The 21,021-nt window shown below is 34.5% G+C and overlaps 1 protein-coding gene across 2 annotated transcripts in view; it reads left to right on the top strand.

Annotated features, from left to right (window-relative positions):
• Window positions 1–21,021, top strand: part of DMD (dystrophin) — a 2,089,898-nt gene that overhangs the window by 1,372,405 nt on the left and 696,472 nt on the right. For both annotated transcript variants that reach the window (XM_011378471.2, XM_011378473.2), the window contains exon 48: window positions 9,878–10,042. In XM_011378471.2, coding sequence (XP_011376773.1) covers window positions 9,878–10,042 — 165 coding nt within the window. The remainder of the gene's footprint in view (window positions 1–9,877; window positions 10,043–21,021) is intronic.

Genomic DNA, 21,021 nt, shown 5'->3' with positions numbered 1-21,021 from the left:
AACCACTAGTCCATTATCCATGTCCATGAGTCTCTGTTGGTTTGTACTGTTCATTTGAGGCTTTTAGGTTTATATCACACGTACAAGTGATATCATGTGATTTTCAACTTTTTCTGTCTGGCTTATTTCACTTAGCATGACTATCTCGAGGTCCATCCATATTGTCACAAATGGCAGTATTTCATCTCTTCTTATGATGGAGTAATATTCCATTGTATATATGTACCACTGCTTCTTTAGCCAATCATCTATCATAGGACACTTCGGTTGCTTCCATGTCCTGGACAGTGTAAATAATGCTGCTATGAACATTGGTGTTCAAATATCTTTTCGGATATGGGTTTTCAAGTCTTTGGGGTGAATACCCAGTAGAGGAATTGCTGGATCATATGGTAGATCAATTCTCAGGTTTTTGAGAAACCTTCATACTGTTTTCCATAGGGGCTGTACCAATTTGCAGTCCCACCAGCAATGTATGAGGGTTCCTTTTTCTCCGCATCCTCTCCAGCATTTGGTATTACTTGTCCTGTTGATTATAGCTATTCTAACAGGTGTGAGATGGTATCTCATTGTGGTTTTGATTTGCGTTTCTCTAATAGCTAGCGATGTTGAGCATCTTTTCATATATTTGTTCACCATTTGTATGTCCTCTAAGGAAAAGTGTCCGTTCAGGTCTTCTGCCCATTTTTTGATTGGATCATTTTCTTTTTTGTTGTTATTGAGTTATATGAGTTCTTTGTATATTTTGGATATTAGGCCCTTATCGAAGACGTTGATTGCAAATATATTTTCCCATTTGGATGGTTATCTCTTCGCTTTGTTGATGGTTCCTTTTGTTGAACAGAGGTTTTAATTTCATGTAGTCCCATTCATTTATTTTTGCTTTTACTTGCCTTGCCTTTGAAGTCAAATTCATAAAATCTTCTTTAAGTCCAAGGTCCTTGAGTTTAGTTTCTATGTTTTCTTCGATGCATTTTATTGTTTCAGGTCTTATATTCATTCAGATCCCTAATCCATTTTGAGTTAATTTTGGTGCGTGGTGATAGACAACAGTCTAGTTTCATTCTTTTGCAGGTGGCCTTCCAGTTTTCCTTTCTCCACTGTATGTTTTTGGCATTTTTGTAAAAAATTATTTACCCATGTAAATATGGGTTTACTTCTGGACTCTCGATTCTGTTCCACTGGTCCCTGTGTCTGTTTTTCTGCCAAGACCATGCTGTTTTGATTACTGTCGCTTTGTAGTATAATTTGAAGTCAGGCAGAGTGATGCCTCCAGCCTCGTTCTTTTTTCTCAGGATTGCTTTGGCAATTTAGGGTCTTTTGTGCTTCCATACAAATCTGATGATTTTTTGTTCTATTTCTTTTAAAAAAAGCCCATGGAATTTTGATGGGGATTGCATTAAATCTGTATAATGTTTTAGATAATATGGTCATTTTAATTATGTTGATTCTTCCAATCCAAGAACACAGAATATCTTTCCATTTCTTTGTATCTTCTTTGATTTCTTTTAATAGGGTCTTGTAGTTTTCATGTTATAGGTCCTTCACGTGTTTCATTAAATTTATTCCTAGGTATTTTATTATTTTTGTTGCAATTGCAAAAGGTGGTATCTTTTCCACTTCTTTTTCTGACACTTCATTATTAGATTATAGGGACGCTATGGATTTTTGAACGTTGATTTTGTATCCAGAGACTTTACTGTATTTGCTTATTGTTTCTAGTAGTGTTCTTGTGGATTCTTTAGGGTTTTTTATATAGAGAATCATGTCATCCACAAATAGTGACAGTTTGACTTCTTCTTTTCCTATTTGGATGCCTTTTATATCTTGTCTGATTGCACTTGCTAGGACCTCCAATGTTACATTGAATAAGAGTGACGATAGTGGACATCCTTACATTGTTCCTGATCTTAGAGGGAAGGTTTATAGTTTTTCACCATGAAGTATAAAGTATTTTCCTTCTATATTGGTTTTGTGAAGTGTTTTGATCATATGATTCTCATTTTTTAATTTGTTTATGTGGTGTATCACATTAATCGATTTGCGTATGTTGAACCATCCCTGTGCCTCTGGGATGAAGCCCACTTGATTATGATGTATAATCTTTTTAATATGTTGCTGTATTTGGTTCGCTAGTATCTTATTTAGGATTTTTCCCTCTGTGTTCGTGAGAGATACTGGTATGTAGTTTTCTTTTTTTGCATTATCCTTACCAGGTTTTGGTATTAGGGTAATATTGGCCTCATAAAATGAGTTGGGAAATATTGTCTGCTCTTCGATATTTTGGAGGAATTTGAGGAGAATAAGCATTAAATCTTCTTTGAATGTTTGGTAGAATTCACTGGTGAAGCCATCTAGTCCTGGACTTTTACTTTTTGGTAGGTTTTTCATGACTTTTTCGATTTCCATACTGCTGATTGGTCTATTTAGATTTTCCAGTTCTTCTTGATTCAGTCTAGGAAGATTGTATTTTTCTAAGTACTGATCCATTTCTTCTAGGTTATTAAATTTGGTATTATATACTTTTTCATAGTATTCTTGCACGATCCTTTGTATTTCTGCAATGTCAATTGTAATTTCCCCTCTTTCATCTCTGATTTTGTTTATTTGTGTCCTTTCTCTTTTTTCTTTAGTGAGTCTAGCTAGGGATTTGTCAATTTTATTAACCTTCTCAAAGAACCAGCTCTTTGTTGCCTTTATTTTTTCTATTGTTTTTGTTTGTTTGTTTGTTTTGTTTTCAATTTCATTTATTTCTGCTCTAATTATGATGATTTCTTTCCTTCTGCTGACTTTAGGCTTCATTTGTTCTTCCTTTTCTAGTTTTTTTTTTAAGTTGAAGCATTAGGTTGCTTATTTAGGCTCGTTCTTGATTTTGGAGGTAGACCTGTAATGATATGAACTTTCTTCTTATGACCACTTTTGCCATGTCTCAAAAGTTTTGATATGTTGTACTATCATTATCATTCGTGTCTCTGTATCTCTTGATCTCTCTTTTTATTTTTTCTCTGACCCTGTTATTCTTCAGTGACATGTTGTTTAATGTCTATGTATTTATAGTTCTTCCTGATTTTTTTTTTTTGCAGTTGATCTCTAGTTTCAAAGCATTATGATCAGAGAATATGGTTGGTATGATTTCAACACTCATATTTATTGAGGGTATCTGTGTGTCCCAGTATGTGGTTGATTCTTGAGAATGTTCTATGTGCACTAGAGAAGAATGTATAAGCAGCTGTTTTGGGATGGAAGGCTCCGTATATGTCAATTATGTCCAGTTGGTCTAATGTGTCATTTAAAAATGTTATTTTCTTATTGATTTTCTGTTTGGATGATCTGTCCATACCTGACAATGGGGTATGTAGGTCCCCTACTATGATAATGTTTTGCTCTGTCTCTCCCTTTAGTTCTGTTAGTAATTGCTTTACATATTTTGGGGCTCCTTTATTGAGAGCATAGATCGTAATAAATGTGACGTCTTCTTGGTGCAGGATTCCCCTCATCACTATGAAGTGTCCCTCACTATCTTTCTTTACTTTATTTATTTTTAAGTCTATTTCGTCTGATATTAGTACTGCAACTCCTGCTTTTCTCAGAATGTCATTTCCTTGAAATATCATTTTCCACCCTTTCACTTTGAGTCTATATTTGTCTTTGGAGGTGAGATATGTCTCCTGGACGCAGCATATGGATTTTGTTTTTTGATCCATTCTGCAACTCTGTGCCTTTTTATTGGTGAGTTCTGTCCATTTACATTTTGGGTGATTATTGAAATATGAAGTCTTCTTATAGCTGTTTTTTTCTTTTTCTTTCTGGTAGCTTGGTGTTTCCATCACTTCTTCATCCTTGTGTTTCTATTTTCTTTACTTTGGTTGACTTTCCTGGGTTTTCCCTCTGGTTCTTCTTGTTGTATGTTATATACTTCAGTTTGAATCTTTGGTGTGTCATTACCATTATGAATATGAACCTTATTAGATTCTTAAACTGACATTAGTAAATGTTTATATATATATATTTATATATATTTATTATATTTATATATATGTGTGTGTATATATATACATATATATATATATATATAAACAGTCATCCATTTTCTTCTGCATGTGCCTTATCTCAATTCCCTGTTGCAAATTTGGATCTTTGAATCCTCCCCTTTTCAGTCATTGTTATCTGAATTTGTCCCTATGTATGCTGAAAGTTCATTACTATCTTGCTATAGCAATTTTTTTCTTATTAGTTAAGCTTATAATGCCCTGTACTTAGTAAGGATTGCACTCCTCTGTTTCTATTTGCCTGATGTCACTTTACTCCTAATTATGTTTTTTTTTTTTTTCCATTTTGTTTTAGGTGAGCTGACCACTTTTAGTATTTCCCATAGTGCAGGCCGTGTAGTGGAGAATTCCTTCAATTTTTGTATGTCTTGAAAAGTCTTAGTTTTTCCTTCGTATCTAAAGGAGAACTTAGCTGGATACATTATTCTACGCTGGTAGTTCCTTTCACTTAATAGTTTAAATATTTGATTCCATTCCTTTCTGGCTTGTAAGGTTAGTACTGAGAAGTCTGAGGATAATCTAATGGGTTTTCCTTTATAAGTTACCGTTTTTTTCTCCCTGGCTGCTCTAAGAATTCTATCTTTGTCATTGATTTTTGATAATTTTCATACAATGTGTCTTGGTGAAGGTCTTTTTGAGTTGAGATAATTGGATGTTCTGTTGACTTCTTGAAATCCAAGCTCCAGTTCACTCCTTAGATTTGGGAATTCTCATCAACTATTTGTCTGAAAATGCTTTCTAGTCCCTGCTCCTTTTCTTCACCTCGGATAATGCCCATTATTCTTATATTTCCTCTCCTGATGGTATCAGCTAATTCTTTTATTTCTTTTTCATATTTTTTCATTCTTTGGTTTCTCTCTTCTTCCTTCTGATTTATTTCTAGATTTCTGTCTTCGAGATCACTGATCCTTTTCTCCATTTGGTCATCTCTATTTCCCAAGCTTGTTATTTCATTTTTCTACTCTTACAGTGTTTTTGTTTGTTTGTTTGTTTATCTCCCGAAGATCTATTCTGTTCTTTTTGAAGGTTTCAATTTCCTTGCTATGCTTATCTAGTTGTTTTTTCAGTTCCTGAAATTGTTGATATGACTCGTTTCAGAACTCAACGAGTTTTTTCAGAAGTACCACCCTGAATTCTCTGTCATTTAAGTTGCATATTTCTATGTCTGTAAGCTTATTTTCTGGAGATTTCCCTTTTTCTTTCTGCGACACCCTGTCACCTTGGTTGTTCATGGTGTTTAATAGACTATTTCTCCACCTGGGTATTAATGGAACTGTATTCTGCTGTTTTTCCAGAAAGAAAATTTATTATATAAAGGTTTCTCTTTTGCCTGCTGCAAAGAAGGCACTTTTCTTTTGGTTTCCAGTAGGTGACAACGAAGCCTCTTGGATCCTTGCTTTACATAAAGCTTAAATAATGCCTTTTTAATTTTCTTGTAGATATTTAATCATGCTCACTACCCTTAGTTTCAGTCCCTATCAGTGTCAGCAACAGTCTTGGCAGGGTTTGCTCAGATTTCCCGGGGGCTCTGTAGTGATCAGTCTCAGAGGGCATGGGCGGAGGGGCCCTCTGGATTGGGAATTGAGTGCTATGGCTCAACCTCAGTTTTGCAACCGCAGCTGGTAAAAATCAACTGTTGTTTCTCTACAATCCTGTCCCACTTCTCTGCTTTCTGTCCTGATGACTTGGCCCTGCTGCCGGCTGCGTAAAACTCACAGTACTTCCAGGCAGGGCTGTTCAGGGAAGTCGCTGCACCTTCTCCCTTCCGCCTTCTCCTGCAGGGAGTTCCAGAGGCTACAAGAGGCAGCTTCTTTATTTCTCCCAGTCCACCACCCGACACCCAGGGTTCTGACCTGTGGTAGCTCTTATGTGCAGATTCCACGCTCAGATGTGCTGATGTTCAATTTGGGTGTTTTTTGTTGAGTTTTAAATGTTCAGCTTATTGTTGTTTCAAGTGGAGAGATCTGAGGATGTTTCTCACTCCACCATATTTCCCAGAATCCTCTATATTCATATTTTGATAAGACTATGAAGTAGTAAATATAATACTAAATTATTTTAAAATATATAGAAACTGACATAAAACTTACTCTTATTCTGTACCATAAATTATTTACATCTTCATTTTTTCCCATGAAGTATGTAGGAGAAGCCATCAATTCCTGAAGAGTGTTTTGAAGGGAGGGAGCACGAAAATTATGTGTTAGATGGTCTCAAATTCAATGCTACCATTAACTAAGCAATATTGTTATAGGAAAATAATTAGAAGATTTTTGACTGATGGCTTTAAACATGTTATATGTTATTATTAATGATTTGTCATTAAAATATGTAAAATTTAATTTCTCACCACTATTTTTTGGTATGAAGCAAAAAAGCTAGTAATTTTTCTTTCCAAATTAATATGCCTTTGCAAAAGTAACTCATTTATATTTTTCAAAAATTAAAAAATATAGTGGAAAATCTTCCACCTCATGTACCATCTGCCCTACCATCATCAAACAATGATTTCAGTTTTAGAAATTTATCTACAAGATACATTCCTAAAAGTAAAAGTTCTCTATCAAAGTTTACATGTGTTTTATAGATATTGCCAAATTATCTTCTGCAAGGGGCACACTAGTGTGTACAACCCATTGAACATGTATTGAAGTCTGTATTTTCACCAACCTTGGAAGCATAGTGTGTTTTCAAACTTGGATTTTTGTCAGTGCAATAAATGAAATTTTCAGACCTCTCATTATGGACAAGGCTTAGCTTCTGTTTGTATGTTTAAAATCCATTTGTGTTCTTTGTGTGTGTGTGTGTGAACTGTCCTTAACTTTTGTCAAATTTTCTTTTGGGTTGTTGACCTTTTTCTTATTAATTGGCAGAAGCTCTCTTATGTGTTAGGAAATTTAGTCCCTTATCTGAGAAGTGAGTCACAAATTTTTTTTTTCACAATTTGTTATTTGTCCTTTGACTTTGCTTTTAGTTTTCTTTGCCATGCAGAAGTTTCTGATGCTTATGTAGTCCAATTTACTAACATTTTTGTATGTTAATTAAAGCTGTTTAACAAGAATATAAAGTTATATTTTTAAGTCGTTCACTACTCTGGACATGTATTGCTTCTTATATTAAAAAAGAGAAGTTAATTTCAATTTGGAAAATGTTTGTCTTCCATTCAACAGCTGTTTATTGAAAGTCTGTCATGTGTAAAAACCCAGTTATCCAGAAATTAAAATTCAGTGAGAAAGGTCAATGTAAATAACAACTTAAACAGTGTACGGTAAATGCTATTGTGGGGGAATCCCAAGGTCTGTGAGGCTATATCGAATGCAGATGTCATAACTAATCTGAAAACTACTTGTGCCCCACAATCTCTTTATATGGTATCATTTAATAATTCCAGATATCAGCCAAATCTCACCAAATGCACTGTTTTCTGTCAAGGATTGTTCTGTTTCTAAAACCAGGAAGCAATGGGTAGATTGAATGAGCCAACTATCTTAGTTAAAAGTTACACATATTACAGATTTCCGTAGTTATATATAAAGCCTATATGAAACACAAAATATTTTGTGATCATATATAAATGAGTCCATAGTTTGATTTAAGTGATTCTAAGAAAATATGATGGCTATTATCTCCAGTAGCCTCTGAATCTAGAGGCTCTTACATGTTGTAAGTTGAAGCTGTAAAATTATTTTTAAATGTACTGTGAATATGAAATGATCCAATAAAAGTAAACTATTTACCTCCTTAAAAATGTTGAGAAAGATAAATTAAGGGTATTATTAGGTTATATATTATATACATGGAATTACATTTGTGATATCAACTACCTCACACACGCACACATTCACACACTTACATATATACACACATATATAAATATAGTTCAGCACCATAGATGTCTATTTATGGGTCAGAATTTATGAAATGCAAATAGGCATTTGTCTAGTACTTTGTTTACTTAGCTTTATAGCAGAATACAAGTCAGAGAAAGCAGTATAGAACCATGATTCATTATTCCTGGGCAAACATTCCACGCTACTCACACACATTGCTTCTTTTGACTCCTCACCCTCACAGGGAAAGTCTGCCAGGAATGAAAACCAAGGTTTGTTCAGGTCATCATATAGAAGGCACAACCTCTATTTCCCTTCCACATTTTACATCATTTTAATCATATAGACGAAAGGTCTATATTCTACCTCACAGATCCCCATCTAGATATAGAGTCATACAACAAACAAGGCAGCCCAACATATCCTTTCATCTTAAAGTTAATGTTGAAAGGAGAAATCACTGTGAGAGCCTAGGGTCAGGCCCACACTACATTGGCACAGGCTGGATGTTAACCCATTGCTCATGCATCCACATGCATTTTTGCAATACATATAATTGTATTTACAGTATATTTCAAAATGCATATTGTTTACATGTAATAAGAGTTTATGTAAAATTCCTTCCCCTATAAAGTAATTGACTGGTTACTTTGTCCATTAATGGATATCCTTTTTACCCCAACTGTTGAGTCCAATTAAAAAATATAATGTTCAATATATTAGTTCTTCTAAAAGTATCTAAAGCAATTGTTCCAAAGTGTGGGGCACTGTTTAGATAATGCACTAATATATTGGTATGTTTATTTAGTTTTCCTTAAAAATATTCTCTATTATTATTCATAGTAACATGATAATATTATATAACATATATATAATGTTTGTGTTCATATTACAATGCAATGTTATGTTTATATCATTAGAATAGTATTATTAACATCATCATAAAGACTTGCCATTGCAGGTTCACGTTCTTTATTTCTGTGTACCTGTTTTAGTCTTTGATAGTCTGAAGAAAAAGAGTTTACTCTTATTGTCTTTCTACTTATACTTGAGCCGAAGCAATAATCATTAACATTTAATGACTTTATTGTCATATACTACTATGGATAGCATTGCTCTAAGCTATTTACATGTATTACTTTATTTAATCCTCACAGTGACCCTATGAAGCAGGTACTATCATTGCCCTCATTCTATAGAGAAGGCACTGAGAATTAAAGAACTTGAGTAAATAAAGTACCAGGCAAGTGCTAGAACCAGGATTTAAAAAGAAGCAACCTAATTCTAGACCCCCCACAATGTTTAACAGTTATTTTATATTCTCAACCACAGTGTCATCATCCATTTGAAAAATTGGGATCATGATAGTATGTATATCATAGTGTTGTTAGGTAGATTAAAGAAAGCAATAAATGTGAAATGTCCAAACATGATGCTTGGCACATTGTAAGCCCTTAATAAAAATAACCTGTAATCATTCTCTTATATTTCACTCTAATCCAAATATTGTTTTGTACTTTTTCTTCCAATCTTCTGATTCAGTTTTATTTGGTTATACTAAGGCCCATAAACTATAGCTCACAAAAATGCTTACCCCACCAAGTTTCTTGGTACATGAAAAAATTTACTCATATAATTTTTCTTAACATAAAAGAATGTTAGAAGTAATGTTTAATAAGTGAGTTTAAGTAAAGAATAAGTGAAATTAAGTAAAGAATACACTTCTTTTATTGGTTGGAGTTGAGTTTCATTTGGGTGTGTGTTTTGAATTTCCAAGGCTTATTGTCTTTAAAACATAGAATTTGAGGAAAGACTATTAATCGATAATTTGTAATACATAAATTAAATCTTAACATGTAACACATATGAGTAATCACTATCATGCTGTTAAAATACCAAATACAGTAAATTTCCATAATGTTTTATAACAAATAACTTTTGAAAATATTTCTTTTTCCATTTTTATTTAAACTATGAGAATATTTTTTTTCCTTGCAGGTTTCTAGATATTTACCTGAGAAACAAAGAGAAATTGAGGCTCACGTTAAAGACCTTGGACAGCTTGAAGATCAATTAAATCATCTGCTTCTGTGGCTGTCTCCTATTAGGAATCAGTTGGAAGTTTACAATCAACCAAATCAAACAGGACCATTTGATATTAAGGTAGGGACTTTTTGCTTTAAATATTATTTTCCAAAAGAATGGAAATATCACTGAACTATGTTTCTAATTTGTTATCATCATTATTATTGTTGTTATAATGTTGGTGGTGGTTGTTGTTGTTATTTGACTAGCATTTTCTGTTCTTCCAGCATTTACTAGCAATAATGTAGTTATTAAACTCATATCACTAGAATGCCTTCATCATATTTGCTACTACAATCCATTTTCCATTCCTACTTTAATTGTACTTATATATTTGTAGACTCCTTATCTAAAACTGAAGTTATTTAGGAGATTAGGTACCCGCAAAATAAAGGCTCTTCAGTAGATGTTTATAAAACTCTCTCAGACTAACTCCAGTTTATCTTTCTCACCTCCTATTCTGACAACAACCTCTCCTTAATATTCTAGCCATAACAAATTTTATGTTATCTTTGTATACATGTGGTTTTATATCATGACTCTGTTCTTGATCTCTTTCTTTAAATGACTTCTTTTTCCTTTTGTCTCATGATGAGTTTTCCTCTATCCTTCAAAACTGAATTCAGTGTGATTGCTTCTTCAAACATTTCTTCCATACCCCAAGTAGAGTTAAAAAACCCTCCCTTTTAGGCCTTCTTATAAACCTCTGTATTCATCTCCTATGGCCTTGGTGTAATTTACACTTAAAATTTACAGACCTGAGTACCTCAGCACACTATTCTTTGAATGCAAAGAGCATCTTCTTAATTATCTTCCTTATCCCACTTATTTCTAAATACCTCCATCTTAGGGCTCAGTATATGGTGGGTGCTTGTTAGTATTTTTCAGTCAATGAATAAAGACGGTAAAAAGGCACCGAGAATGCTAATGAGATGCTGCAAATAAGCCTAGAGCTCCAGACAAACATGCTAATAGGACACCACCATCTCCTTTTTTTAGTGTCCCTGTACACATCTATTATTCCTATCTTCTCTCCCTTCCCAGGATCATATTCTAAGGACTTGTCCCAACACAATACCCTGTTTTGCATCTCCTATGGGCCAACAACATTCAATAGCCAATCATATAAACCAATTCAATTGAAAGCACAACCTATTAATTAATGTAATGATGGGCAATTTCATACTAAACAAGTAACATCTTTAAGTAAACTTTATCTTTGAATTCATTGAACCAAAATATTCAATTTATTTGCCTTCCAGGATTAAAACGACCTATTTTTATTTAGTTGCTGTTTTGTTAGGAAACAAGTCAAGGACATAAGGAAGTGTGAGGATTTTCTAGAGAAGAAAAGTGAAACTTGAGGAAAGATGGGCTTGAATGAGGATAAGGAGAGAAAGATAGAGAGAGAATGCTTTGATATAACTAAAATGAGTTATGTTTGCAAAGTGCACTCCACTACTTTTACCCTACCTCTTCCTCATGTTTATATCTACCATTCTGGTACCTACCCCCAAGAGCACATGACAGTATGTAAGTCACAGCTATATATCATTTCGTCAGTGCAAAACTCAGGCTGCTCAACAAGTAGGATGGTCTTGGGTTCAGTCTGATGATTTAATTTGCTGATTAAATTCAGCAAATTAAATTAGCTTTAAGAAAATATTCAGGGCAGGTAACAACACAACCTGCACAGTGATGGCACACTGGAGGTCTTAACACCAAGACGTGGCTTATGATGCACTAGTCACCATGCATTTAGGTTATGTGCAGTCACAAAGATAAAACTAGGTGAGTGCAAAGCCACACATCCTTGTTTTGGGAAGCCATCAGTTCTGGGATCCATTTAGTTTTTCTGCCTAGCTATTACATAGTATCCTCAGAGGTATTTAATAAGCACACTTTCTCCAGTGCAACTGTATCTCATCAATACTGATTTTTCATTAGTCGATAAATAATTTCAACAAAGAAGTAATATTACTTGGTCCAATAAACAATAACGTCAGCCAGATTCTCAATTATTTTGGATCTGATATATTCTTAAATATTCTTGATTTGGTATTGCAAAGAGAAAAGGCCATAAATTCTTTGTTCTCAACCAGAAATAGCATTTTGGAACTCACAGATAAAAGCACAATTTCTTTACTTTTAAACATAATCTTCAGTTAAAATGTGCTTCTTCATTAAAATGATAAAAAAAAAAAAGATATACACGATATTAGCTATCTCTGTGCATGGAATATATTTAAGAGAAACAATAAAGTCCACTGAAACAAATAACTGTTGTTGACTCAAACAAAGTGACTTTAGTCCCAGTCTGTGCTCCTAGAATGATTCTCAAATACTGAAAACTTTCATTGGGTTTTGTCCATGGCCCATAGGTTCCTGCCAAATGAGTTCCTGCCGTTTGGAATGAAAGCCACTCTCAGTTGTGTTAATCACTTTCCTTTTTCAAAGCTACAAGTCACCACTCTCAATGCTGTGTGTAGTTTCAGAAAATCATGATATTTGCCTCCTGCAGCTTGGTTTAACTCACTGAGGGGAGAGGCAGCTGCCTTTTTTCTGGCAGTAAAACTCCTTGGCTTCAGTCCTCTATGCATATTCTGAGTTTATCATCTCTGGAGTGCAGGTTTCAAATATATTCCTTTAGCTTTTTTCTTCTGCTTATGGCTGTATCCAAAGCAAAAATAAAAATAAAAATAAATAACCCTAAAATCACATAAGATGACTTCAGAGATTTCCCCCATAATTCTCAGACCCCTAGCTTATAATCAGAAAATAGTGACCTGTGTGAATAATTGACTAACTTACCTAGTTCTTTATCCTTCTGTGTCTAGCTTCTATCTATAGTCATTGTCTAATAAATGATTGATTCATATTGCACAGTTCTTCTAAGATATGTGATTTTAGTCTATACAGTCTGCTATAGCCTTCTGCTTAAAGAGATTCAATGTTTTTCAGTTAAAAGATAGGAAAATGGACCTCGCTTTACTTTAAACCACTGAAAACCAAAAAAAAAAGGAAAAACTTTTTAAGCAATTTTGAGGACATGACCATTTTTAACGCACAGAAACACCTTTTAAAAATCTGAGAAATGAGTTAATGAAAAGAAAGTCGATATACAAGCTGCCTCCATTTCCTAAATTTAAACATATGGTTTTTTGATCTGGCCATTGTGGCCATAGCTACCCCCGAAACAAAGGACCTAAGGTCTTACCATCCAGATCATTTGTTTTCCCTAGTCAAACTGTGAGCACCTGTTAGAAAAATATGTAATACCCACTGTGAGCCTCAGTTTTGTCTGCTTGGCACTTCGTGATTATTGATGAAATGCAGCTAGCTGTGTAATGAAACCCAAGTTAAAAAAAAAAGCCTTAAGGCTGTGTTCTAATACATTGTTTATGTTGGAGTGAAAATTGACTGCACATCGCTTGGTATGTGCAATTTACTCCCAAAATATTCCTATTCAGGAACTCCTGCAAATAGCAGTATTCATCTTGAAAATCACCTCGCAAAACCCTTAGCAAGCTGAGAAACATAATCAATGAGATCGTGATATAGCGGGTGAAAATTAGGCGTAATCACAGCCCTTTCCCATCAGTCAGCCCACCAGAAGGCATGCCTTTGAATTTTGGTTTTCAAATGTACTCTCTCAATTTAGACATAAAATATGTTGATTTCAGATTTCAGAAATGATAATTGAATGCTAAGACCCAGGGACCAGTTAAAATTTCTATAAAAGGTCTTATGTTTTTAATCTTTAATTAATGTTTTCAGTAATGAGCTGCAGGTATACTATTTATCTGACATAAAACTGCCTGGCTACTGCTTTCCAAAGTTTTTATTAAAATACAGATAAGGGAAAACACATAATTTTATGTTAAGTTTTACTGACTGAAATACTTTCATATTGATGAGAGGCAGGATTTTTTTTTTCCTCTCCTCAAAAATGACTTTCCTTCTGTGTTCTATAAATAAACACAACATAGTACTCTACTGGCTCTTCCTTACCATGTAAGAAACTTAATTCCCCATAATGTCAAATCCACACTGAAAACTACCAAAGGATACAGTTATAGTGACTGACTGATAAAGTATCTGAACATGAAAATCCTTGTCTGCTTGTGTTCACGTTGCTGCGAGGATTGTCAAAGAAAAATTGCACTGGACAACTTAATAGACAAGGCAAGGAAGACTTTATTCAAGACTATTGCAATGGGGGAGAGATATTGAACTCATATCCGTGAAACAAAAGGCAGAAAGGATTTTAAGCATTGGGATAAGCTAGTGGAAGAGTACGAGAGAACAGAGATGAGGTTGGTTAGTGTGAGTAGGTCATCTGTGTTTGCTAATTGTCACCGAAGGTAGTCTACTGTATCCTTTCTAATGTTTACATTTCAAAAAGATGGCTCCCAGGTCCCTGAGAAAGATATTCCTGGGTTGTAGAAGATTTACCTCTCAAAGAGGCTGAGAAGGAATTTACATTTGCAAGTATTCTAAAGTAAATGTGCTAAGAAAAGAGGAGTCAGGCCTATAATGAGGAAGAAATTTGTCTAAATTTTAATCAAGCTAAGGAGAATGTTTAGACCATTTTTGTTGGTCTCCTCTTTTGTTAGAGGGAAACTGGGTTTTCTTTTAAACAACTTAGGAGAGCTAGTTCATGTAGTGCATTTCAGAAGCTATCTGTTGTTGAAGGACTAGTTGAACCAAATTTGAGACTTGGTAGTAGAAGATATTTGCTGAATGGTGTGAGCAATCAAGAATTTAATGAAGGAGATTTTTTTGGAGGTAAGAAGAAAAAAATATATTAATGGCTGGAGCAGAATATAAATCCAAGTTTCTGAGTGCAGAGGGTAGCCAATTAAGAAGATTCCTAGAGGTTAGATTACAAACATTTTTAAATGGTGGAGTGAGTATGGCAGTGGCCATTTGATGACAGTTGGAATGTTTTCAATGACGGCACAGACATCAGAGAGATTTGGGGAAGATTGTCCACAGTCATGGCTATTTTCTGGACCAGAGCATGAAAGACATGGTAATCAAGGTGAACTTCCTGAGTGTCGCACACAGCAGCAGCTCCAGGCATAAAAGTCATCCATACACAATCTACTGTGCCAATGACTACTTTGAAATGTATATATCAATTTGTCCAGCTTCAGCTCTTAGGGCTCCTTGACATCCCAGGGAGAAAATTCAACTACAAGACAATCTAGTCTGAATAAGGAAAATCAACTTTTAGTTCTCAGTAATGCCAAGTCAGGAGAATTGGAAAAAAATGGGAACTATTAGTGTGGGCAATTACAGTCAGATATTAAAGGATACTAGAAGAATCAAAAATTTGGTGAGAACTAACAAAATGTGTAAGAAGGCAAGATTCAGTCCAACTGACAACTAGGTAAGAAAAATCATGTAGTTTACAAGGAAATGCAAAATGGATCAAAGGCAATGAACAGAACTAGAATCTAATAACCCACAAAGGTGTACTATAGTATAGTTTTCTATTGAAACATAAAATTTTTCTCTATAGTCACCTCCCATCTGACCAAGATATTCAAAATAAGATTATTCTTATTTACAAAAGAAGGCTGGGCTCTTTATTTACATGGGTGTAACAAGGATAATAGTTGACCACGCAGGCCTTTTAAGGTTTTTTTTTTCCTGGAAGTTTTGATAAATAATCTCAGATTTGACTTTTAAAAGCCTTAAGAGGTTAGAAAGCCAAGCCAAGATATTGCCATCAATTTCACCTGCAGTACCTATAGACTTGGGTAAATTCTTCTATTCTCAAAGGCCTCAAAATAGCCAAAGGTTTCCTCAGCATACCAGACAGTGACCTTCCTTATTCACCTGTAAGTCTGGACATCCTGTCAGCCAGGTAGGTACCACACCAGTTTTCTCAAAAAGGCTTATTTGTAAGCATTGTCTCTAAAATGTCAACTGTGTTTCCTTAAAACTGTCTGGTCAGATCTAATTCTATTCACATAATTCTCAAATACGACATTCCAGTCAAAGCCTTGGTATATAACTAATTTTCTCAATTATGTCCTGGTACGAGAAGGACAGATTCTTATTGAAGCTATGCAGATAATTGTATCACCATGAAATTAAGAATACTCAATAAGAGTTTCTGAATTCTGGAGGGATCAAGCAGAGAGAAAAAGATAAATGTTTCATTTCTGTTTACAACGTATAGTCTACTAAATTTCCATGAGTTATAGACAGCTTAAGAAAGAAGAAGAGTCTCTTATATTAAGAAAATAGAACATTAAAGCATCAGCAGTGTTCCAAACAAAAGCCCTAATCATCCTTCATCAGTTCATTCATTTCTATGTAATTGATTCTTGTCCTGCATGATCTCAGGTTAGCAGTGTCATAAATCCATCAGCTTCTCCACTAGAAATCTGGAAATCCTGCTTCAGTCCAGTAGAATGGTCTCAAAGTTATTTAAGCAAAGATGTCAGAAGCCTGTGCCCTAGAGTACCAGTACTTTCCATGGGTCTGTGAGATAGTCCATTTTTCTTGAAGACAAGCATTCTCACTTGTTGCTGATGGCAAGCACTTTCTGGGAAGCCTCGGAGTAAAACAATAACTATCTGTAAATGACAAAAGGCAGAGTTAAAGACCTGATGAAAATTCATATGATAGGAAAATTTGGTTGTTTCTGTGGCACAAAACATTTTAAAGTAATAACTGGAAATATGACTGATAACATTATACTGTTGTATAATATTAGGCAAAGCAGCACCAGGACATTTGCACAGCAGGAGCATAAGCAAATCATCCCAATTACTGAAATATTTAAATGAATAATAACATTTGACCCATGCAAATATAACCTAAGGAAAGTTAAACAACTCTTCATATTTGATGATACTTTTCATACAACTCAACACATCAAATAAATCTAATTATTTTTAATATCTCTCTGTTTAGAAGGTGAGAGAACAAATCCTTTGAAATTTTCAGGTCAGGTTAAAATCAATATTTCATTTAGGATTTGATTTGTGGAAGTCAAAATATCAAATGTCAAAAATGCAAAAGGGTTTGAAAACTTGGTTAAATAGGATCATAGGTCACTGAAACAATGCTTGACTGCCTATTTAAGCAGTGACAATAAAATATTTCAAAAATAAATATAGGAGGTAATATGATTGTAAAAGACTTTGGCTCTTTCAAAAGTGAGATGACTTGGTCTTCTTAAATAATCAAGAACATGATAAAAATCGACATAAAACACAGGAAATTATTCTGGTAAGAACAGACCTATAATCCAAAAAATAAATTTGACATTTTAACAAAGAGCAAATTAAACTCTAGTTTTACAATAGCACACTGTTGATACTAAAGTTCGTTTTTACAAAGCTTATAAATCTATCCAACCACAGCCAGCTCTGACCACGTGACATAAAATTCCTTTTCTACAAACTTTCTACAACTTTCTATATTCATTCAGATTTTGTCCTACACTTTTCTTCCTTCTGAGACAACTAGGTATTTTACCTTAGGACAGAATTTCTTTCTTCTTGCTTAAAAAAACATGCTACACATCTTGCATATGTTATATACAGAGTTGTTTCTCTTTGACCTTCTTATTTCTAACTTTTTTATTGATTATAGTTTTTAACCATTAGTAACTTTTTACAGAGAAAACTAGGAAGCAGATATAGGTGAACTGTCATATACGAGCATTTTGTAGCAGACTAGCAAAGTTTATGAAAATAAGTTAAGGTCACCTGCTCAATACGAGGGCTAAAACGTCCCACTAATATTTGTGGAGGAGACTTTTAAGATTTTCTTTGGATATAATATGTAATTTCATGGATGCTGTGGACTAAAATTTAGGTGAGCGACTGAGGCTATACCAAGGGGCTATCTTGGTGTCATCAAAGCTCATCTGAATATATAAAATTTCCAGTTTGTTTCCAAGAAGCCTTTTCAACTTGGAAAGTTGGTTACTTTTAGGGTTCTTTTGTCCCTTGAGAGCCTCCTACAAGTGCAGGGAGCATAAAGCTCAAGTGACTATAGGGAGTTTAGGTGCTAGAGTAGAAAGAAAAAGGCCCAGCAGTGGTAATCAGAGGAATGGAAGAGATAAAGGATTCAAAAAGAGGATATACCAAAGGATTCCAGGGAAGATCAAGGGCGATAAAAGGATGGTATAGCAGAGGTGATAGGAAGCAAGAGGTCTTAGATGAGCCAGTTTAAAAAGATCTTAAGTTTCCCAAAGAGACCATTGAAATTCTAAATGATCTTTAGTAAAATCCTGCCAACAAGGAGGTAAACAGACAACTAGCTCTACAGTAGTAGTCTTCAGAGAAGGAGAATCTGAAGAGTGAGAATTTCCCATGGAGAAGGGAGAAACCAAAGTAACACCAACAAAGAAAACTCAAATGAGATCTCTATGGAGAAAGAGTACTATAAATACCAACAAACTGAAGTCCACCAAATGAGGTTTTTCTCAGTTCTAAACCAACGGTAGCTTTCAAACAAAGAAATCTGGGACTCTCTAACCCAGCCTTAATAGTATACTCAGAATCCTAAGGATCAAAATCTGTCCTGTACCATTCTTCCAACTAAACATCCAACTAAACTGGATGTTTAGTTGGATTCACCAATGGATCCAGTCAGTCAGTCGGGTATATGATCATTATTCACAAAATAAGTTTTTCAGAGGTCAATGTCATCGAGTTCACTGTTTGAAATAAGATAATTCACATCCAAATAGCTACTCCTTTAGATGTGTACTACCTCAGGTTAAACCAAGAGATCTGATTTTATTTGTTTTTTTTTTTTTTTTTAAGGGCTAGTGTTGAGGAGGTGAGAAACAGAGAAGAGGATACTGACCTCTTTTGTCTTAATCTTCTAATCCTAAAAAAAAGTTTCAGTATTTTTTGTTAGCTATGAAAATGTTTCTGTGGAATGTGTACTAAAAATAGTGGATGAAAGTTATCAGACAAAAAGTCACAATATTTTTATTTACCATGCAACTAGGCAGAGTTTATTGAAAATTAAAATCTCCCCTGAGTTTAGGTTGGTTCTGGACAAAAGGATAATTCTGGCTTTTGTAATACCTTGAAGATAGTTGAAGTTTCGGGATCAGTGGAATTAGGCATCTATTGTCTCTTTGAACACTAGGGGGTCATAATCCTTCCTCTTATTTTCCACCCCCTCTACTGAACTCTAAAAACCATTACTGGATTGAGGAAGCGTGACAATAGGGAGAGAAGCAAAAAGATCCAAGTTTAAATCCCAGATCTGACACTTACTGGCTTTATGACATTGTTTAACTCACTAACCTGACTTCCTTCCTCATTAAAAATGAAAAATTTAGCCAATTATCCTGGAACTCTATTGGAATAAGGTAAAACTAAGTTGGGGAAACATTTTCCTAAGGCAATAGAAAGATATGGTAAACAGGACCTTTCTTGTAGCTTGAATTTTGATAAGAGCCCCTAGGAAGAAAACTTAAGCTTGCAGAATACCCTTATTTTCAAAAGAAAGCAGCACGTTGCTACCAGAAAACCACTCCAAGAAAGATTGCAGATAGTCATGAGATTTTCATCTTGGACAACACCAAATTTCCCATATATGGAGAAGATTATAAACTTGAGAAGAGTTTCTTGAATTGAGAATTCCTGGAACAGAGAGTTGAGGTAGGACTAACACTTTGTTGGCCAAGTGGAAACTGGAATGGCTTTTACAGTTCCCTTCTTCACAAGGAAGGGGAGGAGAGTAGTTTTCCTCCTCCTCTGCCATGCCAAGGAAGAGGGCTCCAAAAGAACCTCCATTACAGTGGTAGTCAGACCACTCTTATAAAACTCTCATAATAGTTTAAAGAACTGAGTATGCTCTTGCACATTTTAAGGTCATCATCTATTTTCTCCCTTGGCATATTGTAAATATTGACATTTAAAAGTGTTGTTACATTACTCTTTTGAATGTATCCAGTGAAATCCAAATACCATAGCAATATGATCTCGACCATCATCTCTTTAAAACTACATGAAACAAGCTCATCTTTAATAAATAGAAGTTTCATATCATTCCTCTTTCTTCTTTAAATCATATTTCCATTCCACTTCCCTAAAGAATTATATCTTAATGTAATATATATTTATGCTATAAAGTTTTTTTTATTAACCACTCTATCATACTTCTGCATGACAAGTATATCTATGTGGATTTAAATTCAATTTTTAAAAGCAATTTTCTATGACTATAAGGCTCTAAGTATTTTTTAAATCATTTAGATTGAGTTATATCTATAATTATTAATACTAAATATACCTAGTAATAACCAAATTACCTAAATATAAGGAACTTTCAATAAATAATTATTGAGCATACTCAGATTTTTATTGACAGTGAATCTATTAATGAGATGGATGGGTATATGCTTAATGGTACTTTGATTAAAAGAGTATTTCAGTTATCAATATTTTGGATTGTATTTTGATTTGGCATAAAGGTGTCTGGGGTCCAATACATCCCTGGGATACATTAGAGGAGGCATGCTTTTATTTTGTAAAGTTAGAGAATGGTTGTCATTAACCAAAAAATGAAATCAGAATGATGTGTGTACCAAAGGAACAAACCCAAGAAAAAAATCTCTTGTAGAAGCTGAGAATCTGGAAACTGATTCCATGAACACCATCTATGCCCCCATATTCCTTAAAAAGTCTTTCTGTACCTCAAGAGGCATATACCAGTCTGAAGATTGACATTCTAGGAGAGACGAGCATTCTATGAGGAGAGGGGCCATACAGTTCCTGGCTGGACACTTGTTAAGCCACCATAACACCACCAAGTTTATTTCACCCTAGTCCATGCCTTTGACCATTGCACACTTCCCTACTACAGCAATACTTGTATTACACTGTTGACTCACACTTAACTTACTAGTGTCAAAAATTGCCAGTTCCTTTTCACATTTGCTGCTTCTAGTTGACATTTCCTCCATCCTTCCCTGGTGTAGTCTACTTTTTTGGAATTAGACGTAGGGCTGTCGGCTCCTTCCTTGGACCTACTCAAGCTTATTCACCAGGATCCCTGAAGCTTAG

The sequence above is a fragment of the Pteropus vampyrus genome, unplaced genomic scaffold, assembly GCF_000151845.1.
Source record: "Pteropus vampyrus isolate Shadow unplaced genomic scaffold, Pvam_2.0 Scaffold340, whole genome shotgun sequence".
In the NCBI taxonomy this organism is placed as follows: Eukaryota; Metazoa; Chordata; class Mammalia; order Chiroptera; family Pteropodidae; genus Pteropus; species Pteropus vampyrus.
The sequence above is the reverse complement of the archived record's forward strand: the minus strand, read 5'-3'. Positions and strand labels throughout refer to the sequence as shown.